The sequence below is a fragment of the Epinephelus lanceolatus genome, chromosome 15 (genome assembly GCF_041903045.1).
Source record: "Epinephelus lanceolatus isolate andai-2023 chromosome 15, ASM4190304v1, whole genome shotgun sequence".
NCBI classification, from domain to species: domain Eukaryota; kingdom Metazoa; phylum Chordata; class Actinopteri; order Perciformes; family Serranidae; genus Epinephelus; species Epinephelus lanceolatus.
In genome coordinates, this window is record NC_135748.1 from 26253626 (window position 1) to 26277924 (window position 24299).

The 24299-nt window shown below is 43.6% G+C and overlaps 1 protein-coding gene across 1 annotated transcript in view; it reads right to left on the reverse strand.

Annotated features, from left to right (window-relative positions):
- The window catches only part of pacrg (PARK2 co-regulated), a 192484-nt gene that overhangs the window by 142836 nt on the left and 25349 nt on the right, over positions 1-24299 (reverse strand). Inside the window, exon 2 of the mRNA XM_078175090.1 lies at positions 23939-24073. Coding sequence (XP_078031216.1) covers positions 23939-24073 — 135 coding nt within the window. The remainder of the gene's footprint in view (positions 1-23938; positions 24074-24299) is intronic.

The following is a 24299-nucleotide window of genomic DNA, read 5'->3' on the forward strand; positions in this document are numbered from 1 at the left end:
AAAAGTAAGTGAACTAAATATCCAAGTTCAAACCATCTGATGAGAGAAGAGAAGCGCAAACAGTGGAAAAAAGGAACACAAAAAAAACAACAATGAAAGCTTGCTTGATAATAATCTATTTCTGATTCATTCTGTTTAGCTGGCAAAACTAAAAATATCAATGTTGACATCTTAAATCTACACAAATCTCTTAATTCTAAATCATATAACAAAAACACCCACAAGTTAATTGATGTGAAAAATAAAGATGCCTCCACAGATTTCCCTCCCACACTGTAAAGACAATAATACCTGTTACAAGAAAGGTGTTGAACACTTGTGGAGTCAGCTGTGTAAAGACGGCTTAATGCGGATACATTCCACAAGTGAACAAGCTGTTTCTGAAAAGTGCATTCAGCCCCAGAGAGCCCTTGCCGAGTCTGTGTTTCCCTGATAAGCATGAAGGTTAATTGGTATTTATGCCATTTACGTTAATTGGCATTTGTGTCATGTTGGGGAGAAAAAAGGAGAGAAAAAAATAATGATGAGTGAGATATAGCATGGATAAGTAAGTACGTAGTAATTCACTGAAAGGAGAGTTTTCAGTTGCTTTCAAAAGAAACTAGTTAATGTGACTAACATCTACCACTGTGGGCCCAAACAGGAAGTATGAGAAGAATGTCAGAGAGAAGAAGCTGTTTCTGCTACAACAGGACGTAAGGAAAGAGAAGAAGAAGCTGTTCAGGCCTGGGAAGGATTGTAAAAGCGAGAGGAGGAGGACACACTGTAAATGCTAAAGAGACTGCAGAGCCTCGAGTTACCCATGACACACATTAATCATTGGTGGCCTCTCTTCACTGCATACGAATGCGTGGTGATGATGATCCTCCCCCTGCACCACTATCTTACCTACAGCTGTGACACAAACACAGGTGTCACATGAACCGCTCTCTTCTCTTCACTTCCTGTCTTTGCTCTTTTACCCCCTCCCTTTGTTTTTAGCATCACTTGATGTCCTCTCACCTCCCACCGTCTCTCCTGTCTACAACAACCCCAGCCCATAACATACATCCACACTGACATTCATCTTATCCTGCTCCCACCCCCCTCTCTAGTCCCCGCTGGCCTTGGATGGGTCCATGCCAGGCAGAAGGCAGGTGGCTGAAAGAAAAAGGTTACACTCATTATACAGATTAAACCTGTAAATGCCCTGTCATTGGTGTAATCGATGTGCCACTTCATTGCAGTGACTTATTGATCAATCTCATCTGGGGGTCGTACACAGTGCATCGTTATAGCTTCGGTAGTAGCAGCGACTGCCTTTCCTTTCAGACCCTGGCCCTTCCACAGATGCACTCTCTAACAGTTCCTCACACCTACTGGCAGTGTACTCTAATATGAAGTTCACCTCTGGCTGTTCGGTTTTCTTGGTCTGATAGCCCAACACAAGAATACATGCTGGCATTGTACATTCCTGCAAACCACAGATGTGTAACATTTGTACATTATTATGTTGCAGTTATGTTGAGGCTTTATGTTATATTTCAACAACGCTGTGATTATGTTTAGGCACAAAAACCACGATCTCTATCAGCCAATCGGGATGCCACTGCAAAATTTTAAATCTGCTCTCTCCTCTGCTGCTGTCAGCTGTCATTTTAGGCAGAATTGTCACGCCCTCCTCACCCCATTCACCTCCAGCTATCATATCAAGAGTCCAGGACAAGCTCAATAAAGGTTCCTTCCTCTACTCATCCAGATCATCAGCACTTCTCCATCTTCCTTTCATCTCATCTTCACCACCTCTACCACCACCAGCGTCTAGACCTCAGGGGGGTTCCCTATTCGACTATAGATTCATCACTCTCCTTAAATCATACCATCTCTATGGGGTCTAATCGCCAAAGACTTCACATTTTTCATTCTTAAGTGCACATGCTAAAAAAAAATATTTTTACTACAAAAACGAGTGTCTCCTGATTGAAATGCTGTTGGTGGCACAATCACAGCTGGAAGTGCCACCGATTTCTGGCTAGAAAAACACCCAATTCACGGCTGGACATGTCTTTCCAGCCTTTCTAAAGTCTTTCTAATGTCTTTCTAAATCACACGACTATTGGTAGCACAATCATGCCTGGAAATGCAGCCAGTGCCTGGCTAAAAAACAACCAGTTTTGTTGATCTCAACAGAAGTCTGCAGTGGTCTGCTGCTTGGCAGTCGTCTTGCCTAGGTGTCACATAATCCACCATCCCCTCCACTTGCCAAAGACAAAGTCAGCTCAGCAACACTACATCACTTTAGAAACGTTAATATGTCACGTATGAAATGTACAAATACAAGATCTGTACAATGCCAACATTTTCTTATGGCGACTGGGCTGCGTAACAACATGGCTCACATGTTATTCCGCCGCTATAACTGTGGGCATATACATCTGTAATGCATATGAAAATCCACTGAAATCAAAGTCAGTTAAATAGCACCTCCATAAGTGCTACAATCTTCTAACCAACTATCATTAACAGCTTCCATGCCCTATCACCACCTTTTTTTCATACCAGGGGTTGAACACATCTTTTTGGCTGTACCTGAAACTCGACTGAGTTATGAGTTATCAGGTCTTGGACACTTTTAAGAATTTATAGCCAAGAACTGCAACACTGTAAAGCAGTACTGTCCTTGCTCAGTGGTCATTCAGTAGTCAGCCCCTCCCTACCATTGTAGCACATTTCTGGAAAACAGACAGCTTTGTTTGCTGATAGGCACACAGTCTGGCCATTAAGGGTGAAAAAATAAACAGTTCTCCCTTGCCCCTTCAACAACTTTTCAACAGAGTTCTGTGAAAATCCACTTCATAATATTTTAAGATAGCAACAGACAAACAGAAAAACAGAACAAGCGAGGAAAAAAAAAATCAACGACTATCCAATTCTCTTGATGGTGGTAATTAAAATTGATAACCATCTAAAAATAGCGCATTTTCTTTATCTGTAATTGTTTTTCCTGACAGCTATGCTCAGTCCTATAAATCTATCCCTCTATTGGAATGAAAAAATGTACTGTTTCAAGAAATGCCTCGAGACAAACACAAATAGTATCAGACTACTCATTCAGAGCTATGTGTGCTAAAGAGAATAAAAAGATAAAAAATAATTAAAATTAGAGCAGCTCCTGAATTGAGTCAAGGGGTGGATACCCACAAAATGAGACAGAAAACACACAGAAATGTATAAATTCATGCAGTTCCTAAAACCAGACAAAAGGAGAACAAAAATTGTTTGTGTGAAAGCTCAACTGACATCCTACCACCTGTCCAATCTTATCTGAGGGCTCAAATGAACTACAGTGACTCAATTTTGCCTCGCTGAAAGGAGATACATTTGGCTTCTTTGAAAGGAAACCCTTTACTGCAGGGAGGGAAGAAAGGCAGAGCAGCTGCCTCGCCTCGCATGACGCCTGCCTCTCCCAACCCGCAGATCACACCAACCCATGGCTACAAAGGACATCAATTTGTGATTACAAATAACACAGCTCGTCTGTCCCCACATTCAGCAGAGCACTGCCCAAACATCCCATTGCTCTTCTTTAGAACTCCTGTGTCCCTGCTGCATCAGTCTGATGGGGGAGGTATCAGGTGCACCTTTGGATTGAAAAAATAATTGGTTGTGGTAAATGGATAGATGGAAGCGTGTGATCGGCCAAGTTTGGGAAGCAGAGTTTACATGCTTATCATGCTGCACAGCTGCACACTGCGGGGGTTTCTTTGTTTCATGGCGGCTTGCTGAAAAGAGCCTCGATTGCTAGTGAGGCAGATTACTTTGTTTTAAACCACATGTTGGAAACAGCTCTGAATATATATAGCATTGTGGCGTACACAGCACCACAGCAGGCCTGTTCTGAACTTGATTCCCTTGCCTTGGACAACATCTTTCCATGCCCTTTTTTCAGGTCAATCACAAGAAGATGTGGAAGCTTAAACATACATGTTGCCTCAGGGAGCTATAGCAACAAGAGGTGAAGGCATGAGGCAAAAATGACTGGAATCTCGTGCCTGTTGCTAAGGGGCAAATCTTTTGTGTTCGACAGCTTGCATTTCAGCACGACACGCCCTCCCAGAGGAGGTATCCTCCATCCGTCTGCACAGCACAGGTCTGCTAACAAAAAAATCAGCAGAGCCTCACATTACTGAGAAATGCGTCAGTTGTAAACAGTGAGCATTTGAAGACTATGAGCACTGCCCTGCGGTATTTGCCATGAGGGTGAGAGTGTATCAGTCTGGCTTGTCGCTACGAGGAGTAAGCTCCTACAGCATGAGGCGCCATATTAAAGTCTTCATCATTCACCATTTTTTCCCCCACCCTCAGTTATGGATGGAAACAGATGACCGGGAAATTGCACCCTGTCTGACAAATGGCAGGATGGCATGGCTCTACAGGCTGCCCACCGGCAAACTGCTGCTACTGAGGGAAAGGATGGGAACAAATCGCCTCCCGCTGCTCCAATTACCGAACACGCTCATCTCACAGAGGGGCTGCAGTCAACTCCATGGGAGGGGGATGGAAAAACACTGGCTCGTGTGAGGGCAGATGATGATGGGGTCAAGGGTAAGATGACATCTCATTCCAATCAGCTATCAGCCTTAATTTGTTATTTCACTGAAGTGGGAGTCCAGCAGACAGGTGACCAATGCAGTTAGGACATTGCTGCATAATTCAAACAGTTAACTGATAATATAGTGTAAAAAAAACACACACACAAAAGTGCTAAATATTCTGTTCTAGTGTTGGGGAAAGAGGAGAGCCAAGGATTTTCTGTCCAGTTAGGACGTGATATACTTGAGCTCTGCATTGGGGTTTGGCTATTCACTATTAGCTTAAAGTGCTCCTTAAGGGAATGAGGGAGTTACTAAGTTTTAAAAATAAAATCAGGGAAAGGCAGGGAGGGGGAGTGGGGGCTCTTTGTTAGATTTAAATGCTGCACTATGTCCTCTGTGACAGGCTGGTGGTAATTTATTGCCACAGCCATTACGGTTATTAGAAAACTCACTCAGGAAGACAAATGGCAGCCTGGCTGGTCGTTGGTCTTCCGTCAGGGCTGACAAGAGAGACGCAGCACTCTTGGCTATTGACATTTTCGCACCTAAAGCCAAGCTCTGCCAGCTGTATTGCAAACTTAAAGGCAATGAGCTAAATCATCCCTGGCCTTGGTGTACAACTTTTCTTCATTTCCTTTATAAGGGGAAGAGCGTTCTGGTAGTCAGCAACAGGGTACAGCCTTTTGAAATGGCCATTTCATGGGCAGATTTTTTTTGTTCCCCAGACTGACAGATTAAAATTAATAATAACTTCTATCACAAAGAGCTATTAAGAAAGACCGTTAGGAGTGTCTAAATGGAGGCCATTTCTTCTGTATGACTGAGAGTGTAGAGGGAAGAAGGAGTAGAGGGAGGAGATTCGAGGCAAAGGCACAGTGTGACAATGTCCTTTTTCAATTTCAACATTTCTGAGGGCCTATGAGTCATATTTCACTCAGTGGCCCAGAAAGAATGACAAATGATTCCAGTTGTTTTGCGGCAATTGAAAGTGAAAGGTGACATGGCTATCAGTGAGGACTTTGGCCCCACAATAACACCTTGTCCGTTAGAGCAAAATACAAGAATAAAAACAAAGGTTGACAAAGAACAAGGCTAAAAGTTAAAAGTTGGGTGGAATGAACAGTTAAGTACAATTTCGCTATTCTTAGAGGGGAGTAAAGCGGTTTGACCTGAAGGAGACATTGCAAAAAAAGTTTGCCTATAACATTATATCCATTTTAAAATGTTTGTGTATGGTTCCATTGGCTTGTTAGATGAAGTGTGTCGTGTGCAAGTAAAGATAAAAAGAATGGCAACAAACATTCATCCTCCAGCAACCATGACTATCCACAGCATATTTCAGGAAGTACCGCCTTGTGTCTGATGTTTGTGATGCTTTGTCATGAACCAAAGTCTGGCTATAGGGATGCTGGACAAAAGTTCATGAGGTCAAGAAAAATCAAATCATGTTGCAGAGGAACCTGGCGCCTATATGCTGAGACATCTTGCTTTGGACAAACATTCTGACAGAAGACAAAGAGTAAGACACCCACTCAACATCTTTAACCTTTCTTTTAGTTTTGATGTATGTTGATTAGGATGTGTGGTCCCCTGCACCTGATTGGGTCGACCTGCTGAGGCGCAGACCATCCCCACTCATGCTTCCTGTTTAACGAGCCAGGGATCCTATTTGGAGCAGCACCCAGTCCAGCTCCCCAATCCAGAGTGTGCAATTTGGAACCAAGATGCTACAAAAGGCTGGCTAGCTTGACAGTTAGCATAGATGTTTCAAGGTAAGATGTTAATTGTTGAATTAGCTTTTGTGAAACTAGTTTTGAAGAACTTGCTAAACTACTTGGGGACTGGGCCTGGCGTAATTTTAAAAAACTGAGCACACACATACGTAGAATTTTTCCTTTGTTAGAGTCACTAGGTGCAGGGATGCTGTTTGTCTATTTTAGGTTTTCCATCAGGTAACATAGGATAGTGAGGTTTTTATTAATGAGCTTAATGAGCTCATTACTTACTTTACTTACTTACATTACTTACTCATGACTTAATGAGCTGAGTCATAACAGACACACACAGCAATGAAAGGAGCATAGTTGTGCAATTGTGTAGGAACTGCTTCTTTTTTTTTTTTTTTCCGTCTAGACTGACCAATATTGACCTCTCTTGGCCCATCTGCTTACTGGGGCAAAAACACTGGCTGGCTGGGGACAGCATTCCAAAGAAATCAGTCAATTAAAAAGTATGTGTATGAATAACAATGCCATTTCATGTCGAATATGCATTCTCTTTCATTTTAAGAAACTGTGACTCTCCAGACATTACAGGATATTGGACAAAAATAACCAGAAAGCAGTGTTTGTGGGGTGTATACGGTGGCCTGTTGTGTGCACTGGTAAATATAGAGAAGGGGTGTATAAATAACACACAGTAATTGTAAAGCCTGGTGCTCTTACACTGACATGTATTCCTGAGAGGCCACAGGGTGTCGAGAAGACTGTGTGTTGAATCGCTAATGGAATGTCATGTGAAGAGGAATGCTGGATACACGGGGGTAATGGTGATGATGACACTGTGCAGATAGTTTCCACAACAGTGCAGTTTGTGGCATTTTTGTGCCTTTGTCAAGGGAAAGGTTAATATATAGCACAGCGGCTGGTTCCATTACCTCGTGTCAGGAAGCAGAAAGCCAACTGTACTGTACCAGAAAAATTATGACATTTGGAACAGACCACACCTGCACTGTATTTTTGACCTGTGGCTAACAACACTGAGACTTTCCTGGTCACAAATGCAAATTGATTTCATTCTGTCTTTATAAGGCAGGATAGGAATAGAGGTAGGCCTTCGTATTGTGACATGTGCATTCTCCATGCTAGGCCCTCATTGAAGATATGTATTGGTTTAGCGAAGGCCGAGGTTCAGGGCACACTGGGGTTAACTGCCACTCCCTGACAGCCCAGATGAGAAAGTGATGTGCGCAGTGGGAGGTCGCTGTGTGTCAGTCCGCCAGCTAACACTGGCTCATTGGGAGCCCGGCACGCTCCATTTAACATCACAGGGCATCCACAGCCTGCTTGTCTCACACACACACACACACACACATGTTGAGGCCCTTGCTCCCCCAGCCTCTCCTGTATGGCCTTGCAGGGCTCCCTGTCTCCCATAGCCTTCCAAGGAAGCCAGAGTCACTCTGACTCATTAGGGTAATTGAGACAGGTCCTCCTGAGACTAAAGAGCTGCTGAATTGCTACCCACTCACGCATTTAAAAGACCACTTAATCAAGCCCTTGTGTGTGTATGTTTCATTCTCCCTCATTCTCATCATTCCCCTCCTTTTTCTTGTCATACTTTTCTTTCCTTCCCTTTTTTCCTTCAGTTTGTGTCAGGTCATTGAGTGGGACACAGTGTGTGCTGCTAATTGCCAGAAAGGAAAGGATCTAGGGGTTTTCTGTCTCTAGACAACAGTCTTCTCCCCTGGTGTTGAGAAAGCCTTCGGTCCATGGAAGTGTGAATGGGTGACAGCAAAGAAAAAAAAATGCTGATCTGTGGATGTTGGTAAAGGAAGAGGGGAGGGGGGTAGAGATTGAGTGAGGGAGGAGAGGAGAATCCACCACCTCAGCAATTCTGGGGGCCCGGGCTGCTCTGAGCTGACAAAGACACCCAGATTGCGGCCAGAGGTTGTCTCAGCAAGGCGAGGTGAGCCAGAGCACCCGTCATGTAACAAGTCAGATTTAGCAATACTGCTGGGTCAGGTCAGACTCAGATTGAAGTTGGAGTCATGGCTGGCACCACGCTGCTTGCCTCTTCTATTGCTCATCCATCTGAACACAAATTACTGAGCCTTCCTCCTTCCGCTGAGAAATATAGACTGGTGCCTTGTGTGCGTGTGTGTGTGTGTGTACACGCACTTTGTTTACACACACACACAAATCAAAACAGTGACGATCCTAAAGATGCTAGAGGATGGATGGATGCTCCCAATGTGTTGTATTTTCTCTCAAAACTGCATACAAGCCTCTGGCCCAAGTAGATGAGGACAAAACTGAGATGCTGTTAATCTGCTCCCATGACATAAGGCAATGACAACGCAGTAAGTTCAACAAACCACCTATAGCACAAAACAGAGAAAAGGGGAGAGAGTGTCACCATAGAGACCTCTCTCTTTAATCATGCCCTATTTCTTTCTCTATTTCTGTCTCTCTCTTTCGCGCTCTGTATCTAATTTTTTTTTAACCACCATTCTCCTCTTCTTTCCCTTTTTCTTATTTCCACAGCTCCACACATACACCTCCCTCCCTTTCTTCTCTCTTATCAGTGACAGGCTGGAAACAGAAGCGAGATAAGGAAACGCCAAAGCCAATACAAGGTGTGATGGTCGAACACGCGGGCAGATTAGTCATTGACACGTTTGTCAGGTAACAATGGCAAACACGCAGCTCAAACTGGTAAATGGGAACAGAAACAATGAGATGAATTTCGCCTCATAATGCATTATGGGCCCTGCAGCATTAACAGCCAGATCCAGCCGCATACCGTTCATCCCCAGAGGTGTGGCAGCACAGATTACTAAAACGGAGCCGCTACTACATACCTTAATCAGTTCCTGTCACTCAATCACTCAGACAGACACACAGGCACAATTTAACACACACACACACACACATGCAAAGTTAAAATACACCAGGGTCTGCTTCATCACTCCCCCACTCTACCTGTCAGGACAGTGGAGGCCTTAATACTCGTGAGTACCAACAGTTTGTGTGCATTCATTTCTACACATCACATTCACTGTATGTCTTTCAACAAATCTCAGTACTACTGTCAGCCATTTCAGTGTAACTGGTAAACTGACTGACACTCTGTTGATTCAGTGCAATTTAGGCACGGGATAATGCATCATTTTTTAGATTAGTTTTCTTTGAAGGGACAGTTCACCCCAAAATCAAATATGCATATTTTCCTCTTACCTGTCGTGCTTTTTATCAGTCTAGATTATTTTGGTGTGAGTTGCCAAGTGTATACCAGCCATTGAGATGTCTGCCTTCTCTGGACTACAACTGAACTAGATGGCACAGCTTGTGGTGCTCAAAGCCCCCGAAAACACATTTGAAAAAAAAACTCAACAACAGTGTCGCTTTCCAGAAATTATGACCCGGATACTGAAGATAATCCACAGACCTTGTAGGAACTATTTTGTTTCTGTTGAGCTACACCCACCAACCATGTCACTGAGGAGAAGACAGCATGCATCAACTGCTAGCTCATCTAGCACCACTGAGATAGCTAACATTACAGCTAAACCGAGGAGGACAGCATTAATGTTGAGCATAAGCCTCTTGTCCATGAGTAGATGCACTCTTCCTTCTGCACTGTGATACAGTTGGCAGGTGTATTTTGGTAGAAGAAAAATAGTGCCTATATGAAACTGTGCACAGATTATCTTTAGTAACCAGGTCATGATGTCTCTTAAAAGACATTGCTGCTGAGTTTGTCAAACGTATCCTGACCAGGAGACTCATCAAGATCCACAGACCTTGTTGTGAGCAGTAAAAACAATTTTATCTTGATGGCAGGTGAACTACACCTGCCAGCTGTATCACTGCACAGAAGGAAGTGTGCATCTACTGCTAGCTCACCAAGCACCACTGAGATACTGTGTTTTCGCTACATTCATTTAGCAGCGGTGACACACCGCTGCTAAATTATTGCCGCCGCTGCTGCTCCTTCAAAACATTTATTTTGTAAATGCACCACCACCACTCTGAGACATCTGTGCACTTGCACAGCGCAGCAGCCAGTGTAGTGAGGAGAGCAGCGGTGAGGGGAGGGGGGAGGAGGGAGTGGGGGAAGGCTCCTATTTAGGGATGCACCGATCAGCCGAATATTGCAAAAAACCACACATTCAGTATTCTGGGGAATAAGTGAAAAGCAAGGCCGAATAATAGCAGCGTGTTTTGATAACGCAATCAAACAGCGTGCGGCGACATACAGAGTAAAATGTCGGCAGTGTGGAGATATTTTACTCTGTCTGTCACCGCACTCGCATTTGCGACTAAAAATAGTTTTGTGCGGGCAAAATAAATCGTTCAGCACGCTGTGCAAGTACAGATTTCAACCAGCAGCAGAAACTAAACGGCGAATCCCACCGGTTGTGGGTTGAACGGGGGTCACAGACACAGACAGGACATATTCCTGTCAAATACGGCGGCGCATGATAACGGCTTACCAGCGATGGAGAAGTCCAGCTCCAGGTGAGTAACTTGTTGTCATGACTGCCCATAAGTACCTGAACAGCCGAGCCATGGCAGCACACAGTATGTGGCGTATCAGAGGAGGAACGAGCCGTTCGCATTTCTCTCTGTGGCAGGTAACGGTCCACAAACCTCACCGCACTTTAGGGACTGTTCGTTACTTATGAAGGGACTTGTCAGGGGAGGAGGGTGGCTGGTTGATTTTTATTTCATTTATTTATTTTATTTTGATCCCCTCTATGTTAATCACTTATTGATGCTGTTTTTGAAGTATGAATAAGTCAATAAGTATGGATGGAGGGATGTCTCTCAGCCCCTTCCCCCGCCACCCCCACCTCGCTGAAAAAAATCCTAGAGGTAACACTGAGATAGCTAACATTAAAGCTCAGCTGAGGAGGACAACATTAATGTTTACATGTCGCACTGTCAACAAACACAAGCCTCTTTTCCTTTGGTAGATGCACGCTTCCTTCTGCACAGTGATACGGCTGGCAGGTGTAGTTCGGTAGAAAGAAAACAGTTTCTACATGAAACTGCTCACAACAAGGTCTGTGGGTTATCCTGAGTGACCAGGGAGTATTGTGAAAGACAAGAGAGCTCACTCCGCAGCAAAATCTGGGGACCAAAATAACCCCAGAAGTGTACTGCACTGCACACTGACAAGCAAAAAACTGACCCAACTGATGATATAAATCTCCCACTTACAAGGGGCAGCCCTTCTAGATTTTCATTAATACTACAGGTAAGAGGAAAAATTAGTACTTTTGTATGTAAATGTATTCATTTCTTTTCAGGGTGTAATTTAGCTCTAAATGTACATAAACCTACTGGTTTAGGCCAGCAGCACTTATTCTTGTGGTACATTACTGAGCTTTAACTATTCATCCTGTGCTCATGATAAAACTGCTTCGGTATCTCACTTTATTTGGTATCTTAATTTCGAACTGGGTAGAGTACGTCAGGAAAATGTTCAGGTACACTGCAACTTGCTCACTTCTATGTTTGAGTCTCATCGGTGGTTGACAGAGTTGCTCTCTCAGTGTCACCATCAGGGATGATGTGCTTCAGTGACAGCTCACCAATAATTGCTGCTATTTTGTCATCTATGGATGACACTGAAGTACTCTGCACCCTTTCTGTGGCAATAATGTCTCTCTGTGTGCTGCAATTTGTGGATTTTCTTTTTAGGGTCAAGTTATTTTTTCTTCACCTCTGCCACAGTTCTTATTAGAGGTGAAACAGTGTTCACAGTATATGTCAACTGCCCCCATGCTGTGTGTTTTTTATCCTTTGGAAATGCCACATGTGAAAGTGCTTAAAAAATGTATTTAGCTGAACCTCATTTAGCTCAACTTTATTGTCTGGGAATTTTTTTTTTCATCTTGCTCCATGTTTCCACAAGTAGTCCTCCTGTTTATCAAGGCTACTAGGGCATATTACAGAATTACAAAATAATAAACAAACAAAAGGCTCAGTTAAAGCAGTTACAGGTCGTATTTCCCTGCAGCTCAGAGGGAAGCTGGTTCTGTTTCTGAACAAACAGCCAAGTTTTGTCGCAGTTTTCCAAGGCTGAATACATGATACGGTATTCAAATGTAAATTTTTCAGTGCTGCCACATTAAAACTACTAACATTAGAGACATGCAAAGTTCTGTAATCTACATCTAAATTGCAAGAACATGAATTTTGTTTTATTTCCACAATGTGCTGCTACATAAATACCACGTAAGTGAACATAAGAGCATCTTGCAGTGCAACACACGACAGTTGTTACTTCCCAATGTTAACTGCACAGGAACAGCAAAACAGTGTAAAGCTATATCATCTGCATATTTATATATTTTAAACACCCTTAGTGGCATGTGGCAGGTGTCAGGAATTTAGCTGTCGCTCTACTCACACACTGATGAATATTTGATGAATATAACTGATGAACCACTTGTAGGCACTCCTGCTGTTGACAGCTGCCAACAGAGGATGGTATCTGTAAAATCAAATGATCAAATGTATTAAGTTGTTTTGATAAATATGTGCATTGTCTAAACCAGCAGTTCAATATCTTAAAGTTAAAGTAACAGCTGAGACATTGCTGTAATTGTCTCTATAACTAGACATATGTGGACTTCGAAAGTAGTGCACCAAGAAGAACTGATCCTGACAAGGTATTTGAGTGATATTGACGGGCAGGACAACTTGGACATTGGGCAATATTTACTGTGTTTATTGCTGTCTTTGCCTTCATCTCCTAATGCAGAAAACTGTATTTCTGGATCTATATTTGTACGTTCATGAACGAGCAGATGTGAAACAGGTGGGATTTATTCTTGTTCCCTGCTTATAGTGTAGTCTAAACGCATGCTTCATTATTACAAACTAACTTGTGCATACACAGTTCATTCACCTACATTTTGTTCTTACCACGCTTTGATAAATACAGCCTCTGGACTTCAGAGGCCTCTCTTTCCCAACAGCCCACCAGAGACAAATACTAGAAGTGTATTCTAGTCAGCCACCTGCCACTTTAAATGGCACTTCAATCAAGAGAATAGCCACGAGTTCTACTCCTTTAAAATGTTACCATTTAGAATTATTGCGGCTGTAAAAGGGTGAGGACTAGACTCGAGCATGGAGCATGAAGTCATTCAATGTTTCTTCCTGGCTTTCTCCCTTTGTATTTAAACCAGTAAATCCGAATAATATTATTGTATTTAAGAGTGTGAGGGGGAAATAAAACTGGCAGCACTGAAGGTTTTGTCCCTTAGTTCCGCAAAGCAAAGTTTTTGTTTTTCTCTCAGACAGCTCCCGCTGGCTCAATTAACTATTGATCAGATTTGTGGAACCGAATATAAATAATTAACAAAAGTGGAGATAGCATCTACAGCTCTGCAAACAACTTCAATACAGAGGCCTCTGTGGCTCTGATCAATAGGGCGTGGACAGCATGCACATCAGCCACTGCGAGGACCTCTGCAAGGTGGCCACGGAAACAGAGAAAATCACATTTTTATCAGACATCGCAGCGGTGTCAGCAAAAAACATCAAGACCACAGAAGTAATCAGGCGGTGGCTGTTTTATTGTAGATACCAGAGTGGGGAAAACCATCTGTCTTTGACATTTAGAGGAATCTAATTAACTCTCTGACGTGGCAGACTAACAGGTAAATGAAAACTGAAATTGTTGTTGTTGAAGCGCTGAGGTGCGATTGGACTTTTTCCATACAGGAAGTCTACCTAGAAAGATGTGCTCCAATGAGAATCTGTCATCCTATAAGCAGCTCTGAGGGAAGTGATAGCCTGGTTGTGTCCAACAAAGCCTGAGTAAGTAAAGATGTAACATACTGAAGAGAGAAAAGCATAAAGCTCCTTGGGGAAGGAAGTACTGTATGGCACTGTTGGGGGGAATTGAGCTGAGGCCTCTAGGTAACCCTATTTGAATATGAATGCGTCCCATGATCCACATCAAGGGCACTGACAGGGGCACCTCTATCTACAACTACCTCCAGCCGATGTAGTCGTGCGTCTGCGGATCTGTGTGTGTGTGTGGGGGTGCACAACTGATCACTCCATGCAGCCATCAGCCACCACATTTTTTCAAGGTACTTTGTACAGTGCATTAATCACAGGGACCCTTGAGCGCTTCCACGGATCCAAATATTCCGACCTTGAGGTTACAAGAAAGACATTAGTCCTGATCCATTCAAAGTATTGGAGACAGGGAGGGGAGCAGAGGGAGGGGGCAGAAAAGCTTTCAAGGTAATGAAATTCTGCCATAATTTAAAGGAAAAGACTTGTGGGGACAAGCCTGAGCCAGAGTAAGAAAAAAAAAAGATTAAATTGGATTTTTTTTCTTTTTCCCCTTTATTTTAAATTAGGCTTAAGTGCATGCGGGGGGTAGTTTTTCTTTCTCTTTTTTTTTCGAACAAAAGCATGATAACAGCATTAACGTCCAGAATGAATCGAATCATTTCCAAACCAATTAACCTTTGACAGAATGGATGAGTGGACAGGAATGAGAATGGCGCATAGGGGAGGGGAGAGAGAGGTGGGTGGAGGAGAGCAGGCAGCAGCGTGCAGAAACAGCGGTCTGACTGGCAGGGAGCTAGCTTTTGGGGGTGATTGCTGACTGAGAGCATAGCATGAAGGGGCCTGTTGGGGCTCCTGGAGATACCCCATTCAGACAAACATGCCAGGAAACCCTGCTGGTGGTCCATCTGAGTGGGGACATGCTGGCTGAAACACGCAGCGGACCTGTGTCATATATGTCTCCTGTATAAAAGGGGTATTGGTGGGAAAAAAGTAACTAATACCGGGCACCAAAAGTTAAGCTGGGATGCAGGGAACAGGAGATGCTGAGGAACGGAGAGGACACCACCCACTCAATCTCAGCTCCCTCTCCCTCCTCCAGTCTGTCGTGTCCATCCTGACTGATAGTAGAGGGGTCTGCAGTTAACCCCACTTATTCTTTATGCTGGCTCTCACTCCCTCTATCTATTTCTATTCCTCCCTCATTGGCTCACACACAGCTGCAGCCGGTCCATTAAGTTAATTAAAGGCTCCATTTTGAGCTGGAGCCCGCTAGCAAATACGAGTGCCAATCAATAGATCTCTGGCTTATTTTGTGGGAGGGAGGGGTGACAGCGCTGGTGCTGCATTCGGGGACATGATTTGTAGCCTTGGCAGACGAGCCATGTCCCTCTCTGTCTTGTCCTCTGTCTCTGTCTAATTTGGTAGCCACCCTGCCCCTTGCACAATCTCCTTCTCAGTCTTCACCGTGATGTCATCTATCACTTCGCTTCTCCCTTCTTTACCCTCAGCCATCCACGGCTCTTTCCCATCTGCCTACGCAGAGTCACAGTCCTGTGTATCCCTACGACGGCACGTGTGCATTTGTTTTAGTCGCCATCTGCACAGGAGAGGCAGCTGTGTGGGGTTGCAGCTGGGGTTGGAGGTGTGGGAGGCTGCAGCGGGCAGTAGTGGAGCTGAGATCAACAGGGTGCCCGAAGGGATGATGTGAGCTCTGGGACCAAGAGAGGAAGTAACAGTGGGACAGAAGGCAAGGGTCTTGTTATGTGAGACTGCACAGCATGCCAAAAATCACGACACAGAATGAGAAGCTCATTTCCATGTCTGCACCATAGACTGTATAAAATAGTGGACGTAGCTACCGTGACGTCACCCACTGATTTGTGGACAACCATTTTAAAGCCTGGAGTTCTGCATTTCGGCCGTCACCATCTTGGATTTTTGAAGAGAACATATTTGGACAAGAGGGTGGCGATGTGGAGGTGTGACGGATAAATCTGACTCAAACTGGAGTGATGCCTTGCAGACAGCCTGTCATTCAAGTGGCCCCTAAATAAAAATGTGTAACTGTAAGCCTTGCTAAAATGAAAATGGGTGAGTTGTAAAAAAAATTCATACCCTGTGTAGTTGGCATGGATGTTGACATTAGCTATAAAGACCAAAAGCATTTTTATACCAGGCTGTAAACATGTTTATTTCTGCTGTAAAGTGGGGCATTTTAACATGGGCATCTATAGGGACTGACTCTGTTTGGAAGACAGATTTAAGTGGCCATTTGAGGAATTGCAGTGTTTGGCATTTCCACGTTAGCTTAATTTTCCAGCCCATGTCTAAAAGTGTCAACACACTGGCGCGACCTCTAGCTCAACCGGTAGAGTGTGCACCCCATGTAGGCTGAGTCCTTTGCAGCAGCCTAGGTTTGATTCCAACCTGCGGCCCTGTAATAAAGGCCAAAAGCCCCGAAACATATAAAAAGAACTGTCAAAATAAGCAGGGAGAAGAGATGATTGGAAGCAGCTGGTTGCCAGTCACAGCGTTGTGTGTGGAAGCTTCTCAGATGAAGATCACTATTGTTGGAAATAAGGATCATGAAAACATACTTGGTTTATTGGGATTTAAATCTGAGCCCGCTATAGGAGCAGCATCACTTTGTTCCATACCCATAGACAAGACTAAAGATGTAAACAATTCGATTCACACTGTATGTCTTCAAAAATAAAAGAGTCTCCAGTGATCCTCAATTTTCACCAAAGATCTTTTTTTTTTTTTTTTGCTTTTGTCTCATTCCACAGCAAGAGTGGAAGGCCCACAGGCTAAACAACCATCATCAGCTTCATGTGGCGTTCCTCTGCGATGAATAATGGCTGAGGGCGGCAGGCAGCGTAGCAGTTCAAAATCTGCATACAAGCTCTCTCTGCTGGATGCCTCTGCTCCAACAGTCCCCCCATTCCTACAGTCACACCAGCAGCATGGCAGTGGCGCAGCTCATCGGGCTCCTTCCCAGCAGTCATTCGACAATTCTCTCCCTCCAGGGAGGCAGCCCATACAGGCCTTGATGGTTAGCCAGTGTTGTTTGTTGGAGGCCTTTTCCTTCCACCCTCCTTCCTCTACTCCTCCTCTTTCTCTTCTCATCTCTCTTCTTTTTTTTCAGTGAGAATGCCTGGTGCTTTTTCCACTTCTCTAATCTAAACTCCCTCCTTCTCTCTTCTCTCTCCTCTCAGAGAAAGCCCAGGGGGGCTTGTTCATATTCTCTCCTCTTATTGTGTTTCATCTTTTTCCTTATGACACAGAACTATCCCCCCAGAGTATCCAGCTTTCAGCCAGGGAGCTGGAGAAAACGCATGGTTAACCCCATTTTATTCTGTCTATTCAAAGGTTCCCCGACAAAGCTCTAGTGCTCACAGCAGATAAGAAATCATTCACATAGAGCAGGAGAGAAGGTTTGGTATGCATTCAACAGAGGCAGAAGAGAAGGTCATTTTCTGCAGGAGTGTGGCATTCGAAAGGAGCAGTGCATTTCTAAGCAATATGTTGCACCATATTGTGCAGCTTACAAAACAATGGACGAGCTCACTTACCTAGGCATTTCTATGAAACAGCTGTTGTGAAAGCGCTATGCGGCTGTACCTTCGTCTGGCTACAGTATCTGTTCCTAGATGGGTTACTTTCTAATATCCGCATAGAACTTCAGAAGGTAAATTTAGCACAATGTTACAGTATGCCCTTGTCAATCATACAGATGAGTCTATTATATTATAACAAAGTCAATTTAGATATGAGAGAACACTGCTATTATTGTGCCACAGACCATTGCCATAAAGTCCTGGTCCATATGCATACTGTAAGACAACTTAACGTTAAATAAATGACGAATTTGTCAAGAGCAGCCCTCAGCTGTGAATTGACTCCAAAGCAAAATGATGTACCCATGCCATGTAATATAACTGTCAAAAGAAGGGGTTATCAACCATAAGGTATGACACATAAAAATGTAAATGGTTCGATGGGGGGAAAGGGGGGGAGGGAGGGAGCGAAATAAGGCTCTTCTCTATTGGTGTTCCTGCAGTGACCTCATCTCTCTTTCACCCCACTCTTTTGCTCTCGCTCTATTTCATTTTCTGTCTCTCTATCTTTCACTCTCTCGTATCAAGCACACACTCCCACTGCGTTTCTCAAGCACATGCTCCCTCATCCTCGGTCACCCTAACCACCTCATTTCTCCAGCCCTCCCTCCTCTCCAACTCTCACTCTGTGCGTAATTCAATCATCCCAAGGAGATGGATATCCGTCCCCTAGGAGCGCTTACGCTCTCCATTTCCTAAAGCGCTTGATCAGATTAATTGATTGTCCCCCCCCTCATCTCTGCCCCCCTTCTCCTGACTGAGGCTGCTGTGGTAGCGGAGGGTGGGAAGAAATCAGGTTTGCATTGATATTTTTATAAAATGGCTTTTTCCTTCTGCCCCCAGACAGACCCCGTAAAAGGACAAAGGGGAATAGATAAAGTACATGAGCCAGGAGCAAGGGGGGGGGGGGGGGGGGGGGTTGGGGCAACATGGAAAGGGTGGAAGCCTGCAGAAACAGACAGGTGGGATTTATAAAGAGGACAAAACAACAACCTGGAGCATACAGGAGACACAGAGCTGAACAGGAGATCAAGGGACAAGATAAAGCAGATAGGCAATCAATGAAACGAAATAAACAAGACTGTTTAGGAGGTGTATGGCACATGTGATGCAAGTGTGTGTGCATGCATCTGTGTACCATGATGTTTGGCTGCAAGCCCGCGGAGCACAGCAAGGGGTAGAGATGGGATAGTCGAACCAGGCCCCACAGGGAATGCAGGAAGACCTCAACTCATCTATTATAACTGAGAGCCAAGCGGCTGCCATGTCTCCTGATTGCTGAGTCCCTGTGGAGCTGTCTCCCTCCCCCCTTTCTCTCTCTCTCTCTGTCTCCCCCTTTCTCTCTATCTCTCCTCCCTATTTCTGTCTCCCCTATGTTTTTCTATCTCTCCTCCCTCTTTCTGTCTCCCCTCTCTATCTCCCTCTTTTTGGCACTGGGGATGGCAGTAGATTACGGTGCTGTTCCAGGCCTTTGGCTTCTATGTTATGGCTTGGGCCAAATACACGCACAAACATACACGTACTCATGCACACACACGCACACTCGCAAGCACACAAACACACAGAAACACAAATACACGTAGACAGGAACTCGCTCATCTCTCTCTTATCTATCTGCCGCACATGTTCCCCATACGTGTAAAGCTTTTACCTGAGCGCGCCATTACAGCTGAGGCTTTTACCTCTGGAGAGCCAAATTACCTTTCAGATACAACCTTCCCTTTTTCAACTTGCCCTTGACATTTAGTTCACTTGCATTCCCCCCCGTACATATAGACTCAAACGCGCGCTATAAAAGCCACACATACAGCAGCAGGCAAGCAGGCGGACAGACACACACGCAGATACACAAAGTTGCAAGTCCCCAGGCTCTTAATTCTCTGTCATTTAGACCTCACACATGTTCTACACATCCTTCTTCTTCCTCTACAGCAATTTCTACGCTCAACAAATACTGTATGTTTGCAGGATAGAGCACACAGCTTTGGCAGGATCATACTGTAACCACAGAGCTGACCGTGCTCTTCAAAGCTGCAAGCATTTCGCACTTGGCAATAACAGGTAAGGCTCGCTTTTCATTTGTTTTATTAAGTAAGGGACTGGTTCTATCAATAGGGAAATATTCATCCAATAAACCCAGCTCCAGCTCTCTACTTATTTCCCACTAAAATAAAACAAATATAAGGAGACTGCTCCACCAACCCTGTGTCCAAACACAGGATGTTTTCAAACCGTAACATATGGTTAGGGCTGCACAAATAATTGTACATAATTAAAAATTGATGTTTTCTGTTTCCACAATTAATCATGTTCTTTATCAAAACCCCACAATGCAATAACTTTGATATTAACATTGATTTAAATTACTCTTTGTTAAATGAAATGGTTGGTATCAGCTGATCCCACTGAGAGTCAACAGCACACACTGCAGTCATATGCAAGATATACGCAAGGCTGCTCACACAGGCCAATTCTACACTGCCTGCCCAGTGTGAAATGGTGGGGAGCTTTATTTATTGAGTGGCTCTTACAGAAAGCATTTAGGGAACAAAAGAGAGCAAGATGTATTTTTCAGGAGTTAGTGGGACCAACTAAAACTAAAGGGCAAGTGAATCATGTTGGCCTTGCGTTTCACAGGTGGTAATAAAGAGGATTTGGATACTCAAGAATGCATACCTGCCAGTTTTGTAGATAAGTTGGCAAGTGTTTACCATCAAATTCAGTATTTTACAGGCCCATATATTTTATCAAAAATAGAAATAAAATGAGTAGAGAAGACAGTGAACTGTTTGCTGTTGCCATTTGACTAGAACAAAAGAAAATGGCGATTATTTTTAGTTGTTATGGTGAAAACACAGGTCAGTGGCGCCTTCAAGTGTGCCGCACTCATGAGTTTGAGAACTTTGTTTAGGATTTCTCTTACCCTTATTTTCCTTATTAAACAGAAAATGCAACCGCACATCAATTTAAGTTTCTCTTTTTTACCAAATTTAGACTAACATTGCCTTGACAGCCTTGTTAATGCATCATAAAACACACTTCATTCAAATTTGACAGAAACAAATGTAACTCACCAAAACTGTCTACATTAAAACAAATTATGGTTGGCGCGGGACACTCTTGGAAGTGTTGCACAACAGAAACTGAAGAGCAGTGCAACCTTCTTTCATTTATGCTTTGGCAAGAGGTTCCAGTCGTCTCCATATCACCAGAGAGCCTGCTTACATTCACGGTCTGTGTCTGTTTCTGTCGCAGTAAATGAAGCATAATCTGCACAGACAGCTGTTTAAAACCACACAAATATCCCACTGTATATGTGTTTTTAATTTATTAACCATATATTGATTGATTTATTAGCCCCCAGTCTGTCTGTGAGTGGTAGATTCCCCATACTCTCTACGATGGGCTGGTAGATGAAATCAATGAATCAATAAATACAAACACTGTTGATTTCTTCGCGTGGCACTGACATGAAAGCAATATTTGTTTACTAAATGTCTGCTGTCAGTCAGCCTGGTGAAGGTGGCTCCACAGTAGCTGCTAACGGACATCTGCTTCTGTGGAGAGAGATGCTAAATGTATGTCAGAGTCGGTGTGGATTTAAAACTACTTTCTCCGTGGCGATGATACTAACACTGACAATCACACTGCGCAACAAAAAATGACGACATGAAAGAAAAATGTGAAGCGTGATTTTTTTCTGTCGAAGATATGTCATTTCTGTTGCGTGACACTCATCAAAAGTGTTGCATGGCCAAGAATAAATCAGGCTTTAGTCCTGTTAGTCATCCAATTTGGAAGAAATAAATCCCATAGTTAAAGTGTTTAGTCATTACAGCAGACCTCAACTTGAATAAGCGACTTGCAACAAGTTGGTTTATTCTGCAGTTTATATGAAAGTCAGCCTGCTACAATGACCGCAATGGACAATACACATATAAATGGCCAGTTCTCTGATCATCCTGCTATGTTGATTTAAATGAGAATGTCCATTCTATTCTCATTTCATTTCTATGGCATTAAACCGTGCAAGCTAGGGTCTGCACTCTGTCATCTAGCAATCAAAGCAGTCACTTTGTTTATAATGCTCACAGAGGTGAAATTCCTTCTGTAAGCCTCTGGGGGTTTTCTGAATCTCACCTGCAAAACTTGCTTCTCCTTGTGTCACTATATAACTACTGTTTTGCTTTATTGTGCAAATAAATGAATAAGGATCAAATAAAAATCTTTCCAAGAGCACCCTTACCACAATTTAATGTTTTCCCCTCCAATGGTCTAAGTGTACTCAGGGTGTGTTCAGTGCTCTTGCACTATGGGTGCAGGTGCAACAGAGGACATTCAATCAGGCCTGTGTCTGTGTATCTCATGGCTGCATTGACTGTTTGCTGCTGCTCAGAGGCAAACATGTACAGACAGCATCATTGTAGGGGGTCAGCTGAACTCTTGACCTAAACACACACAGACTCATCAATACAGACAGTCACACTGACACACAAATAAAGCACACATAAACACACAAGCATGTACACTCAATGCTTGAGTACTCAGCCCACAGACTAAATCAACACACCATTTATTTTTCTTTCCGAAAGACTCTCTCTCTCTTTCTTACTTTCCCCAGACTTTTTTATTTGCTAGGGGGCTGAGCTCTCAGACTGGGATTGATCCGGAGCCGCCGTCTTGAACCTGTGCCCCGAGGGCAGCTCAGTGCAAACACGCCGCAGCCCCTCTCCACTTACTCCGATCATGGTTACACTCACTGTTACACTACACCCGCATATAAACCCACAGAACAGATGCACACAGCAAGTGCCACCTCTACCTGAACTGCTTTAAACAAACCGAAGGCTGATAAAGACAGATTTGAAGGGAAAAAAATGTGTCTCCTCCACTAAAACAGCAGCAGCGTCATAAGAAATATTCCAAAGACACTTGTTCACAGTCAAAGTGCAAACCCAAGAAATCTGAATGGACCTGAGTAATAAACTCTTCTGTTGAGGAGGATTTCAAAAATGACTAGCATGTGTATAAGTATTGGAGGAAAATCAATAAGCCTAACAGCTGCATTGGATATGACAGCAACAATTTCATACACCACATCCCATTTGCTGAGTGCTTTTTCATGGGCAGAGCACAAAAGAAATCCATTATTTTTTGCAAACGCAAAGATTCATTTGAACATTTTACATAAATAATTCATACAAAGAGAGCTTTTACAGTGTTTTCACCTGAAGACAGACAGCTAACTAGCGAGAAAGCTCACTCACCCACCCACCCTTCCTTCTCTCTTTGAAGTCGGAAAAAAGGGGGAGAAATAGGGTATAATTTGTTTGATTCATTTATCGTTGCTTACTATGAATAAATGTCATTAAGTGTGGTTGCTGCGCAGCGGTTGTGAAGTTATGGAATAGCTGGCAGCATAGTGGGGGATGAAATAAAGCAACATGGTGATTAGAAGAATGCATCCATCCCACACACACTGTGCCAGTCAGAAGTCTAATGGCTCTGTGGAAGTTTGTGTGTTCAAACACACACACACACACACACACACACACACACACACACACACACAAGGTACACACACAAATACATATACAATTACTCCCTTTTCTTTGCTGTGACTGCCCTGAGTTCGTATGGAGTTTGTGATTGATGGATTCTGTGATTGGTGCTGTAAGACAGGCGGAGCCTTCACGTGAGCTAATCTACACTGCCTCCTACAGGATAACAGCTCACACTGGACCTGTAAATAAGTGAAAAACTGTCATCATCACCTTCAGCCAAGCTGATAATGATGACGATAAATGGTGTTTGCACAGCACCTATCGAGTCTTCAAATTCAACCACCACAACTGCTTGACAGAAGGGTGGATTCAAACTGTCCCTTGCGTACAAGGACTTCTGTATTTCAGAGATGTGTGTAAATGCAAAAAAAAGAAGGAAAAAAAAGTCTTGGGTGCTTTCTGAAAAATACTTTCTTCATTGCCTGATTTCCTTTGCAAGCTTTAATGAGACCCCAATAGCTTTGCAATTGCTCCTATGGGGTCATTTTTGTGTGTTATTGAGAGTATATCCCCATCCCTATTCTGACATACAACATCCCCTGATGGCAAATTCAGCACCCAAGCCTTTTCTGTTAATGGCATGTGAAAACCACAAATATTAGTCAAGTCTTACCAGAGGGCAGCACTCCTACCTTCCATGCAATGCGGTTGCCCTTGGTGTCATGCATCAGTGCCATCGGGAACTCTCCACGCTCATAGAACTTGCGAAAGGTGGTCGGTTTGGAAGGGCGCTCCCGAAAAGCCCCTGCAGCCGGGGGGCCCTCCACCTGGTCAAAAACATGAGGGGAAAACGTGAACGAGGAAAAAGCAGCAAAACAGAGAAATAAACACAATGAGACATATACAGCAAGTTGAGAGTGTTGTTTTATGAAATCAGAATTGACTGTGTTTTCTCCTACAAGAATAGAATCACTCCCACTGCCTCTTCTTAAGAGTAATTCAGGGAGACACATGTGCCTGCTCCTCTGCTCCTCTAAGGAAGGCAAAACACAG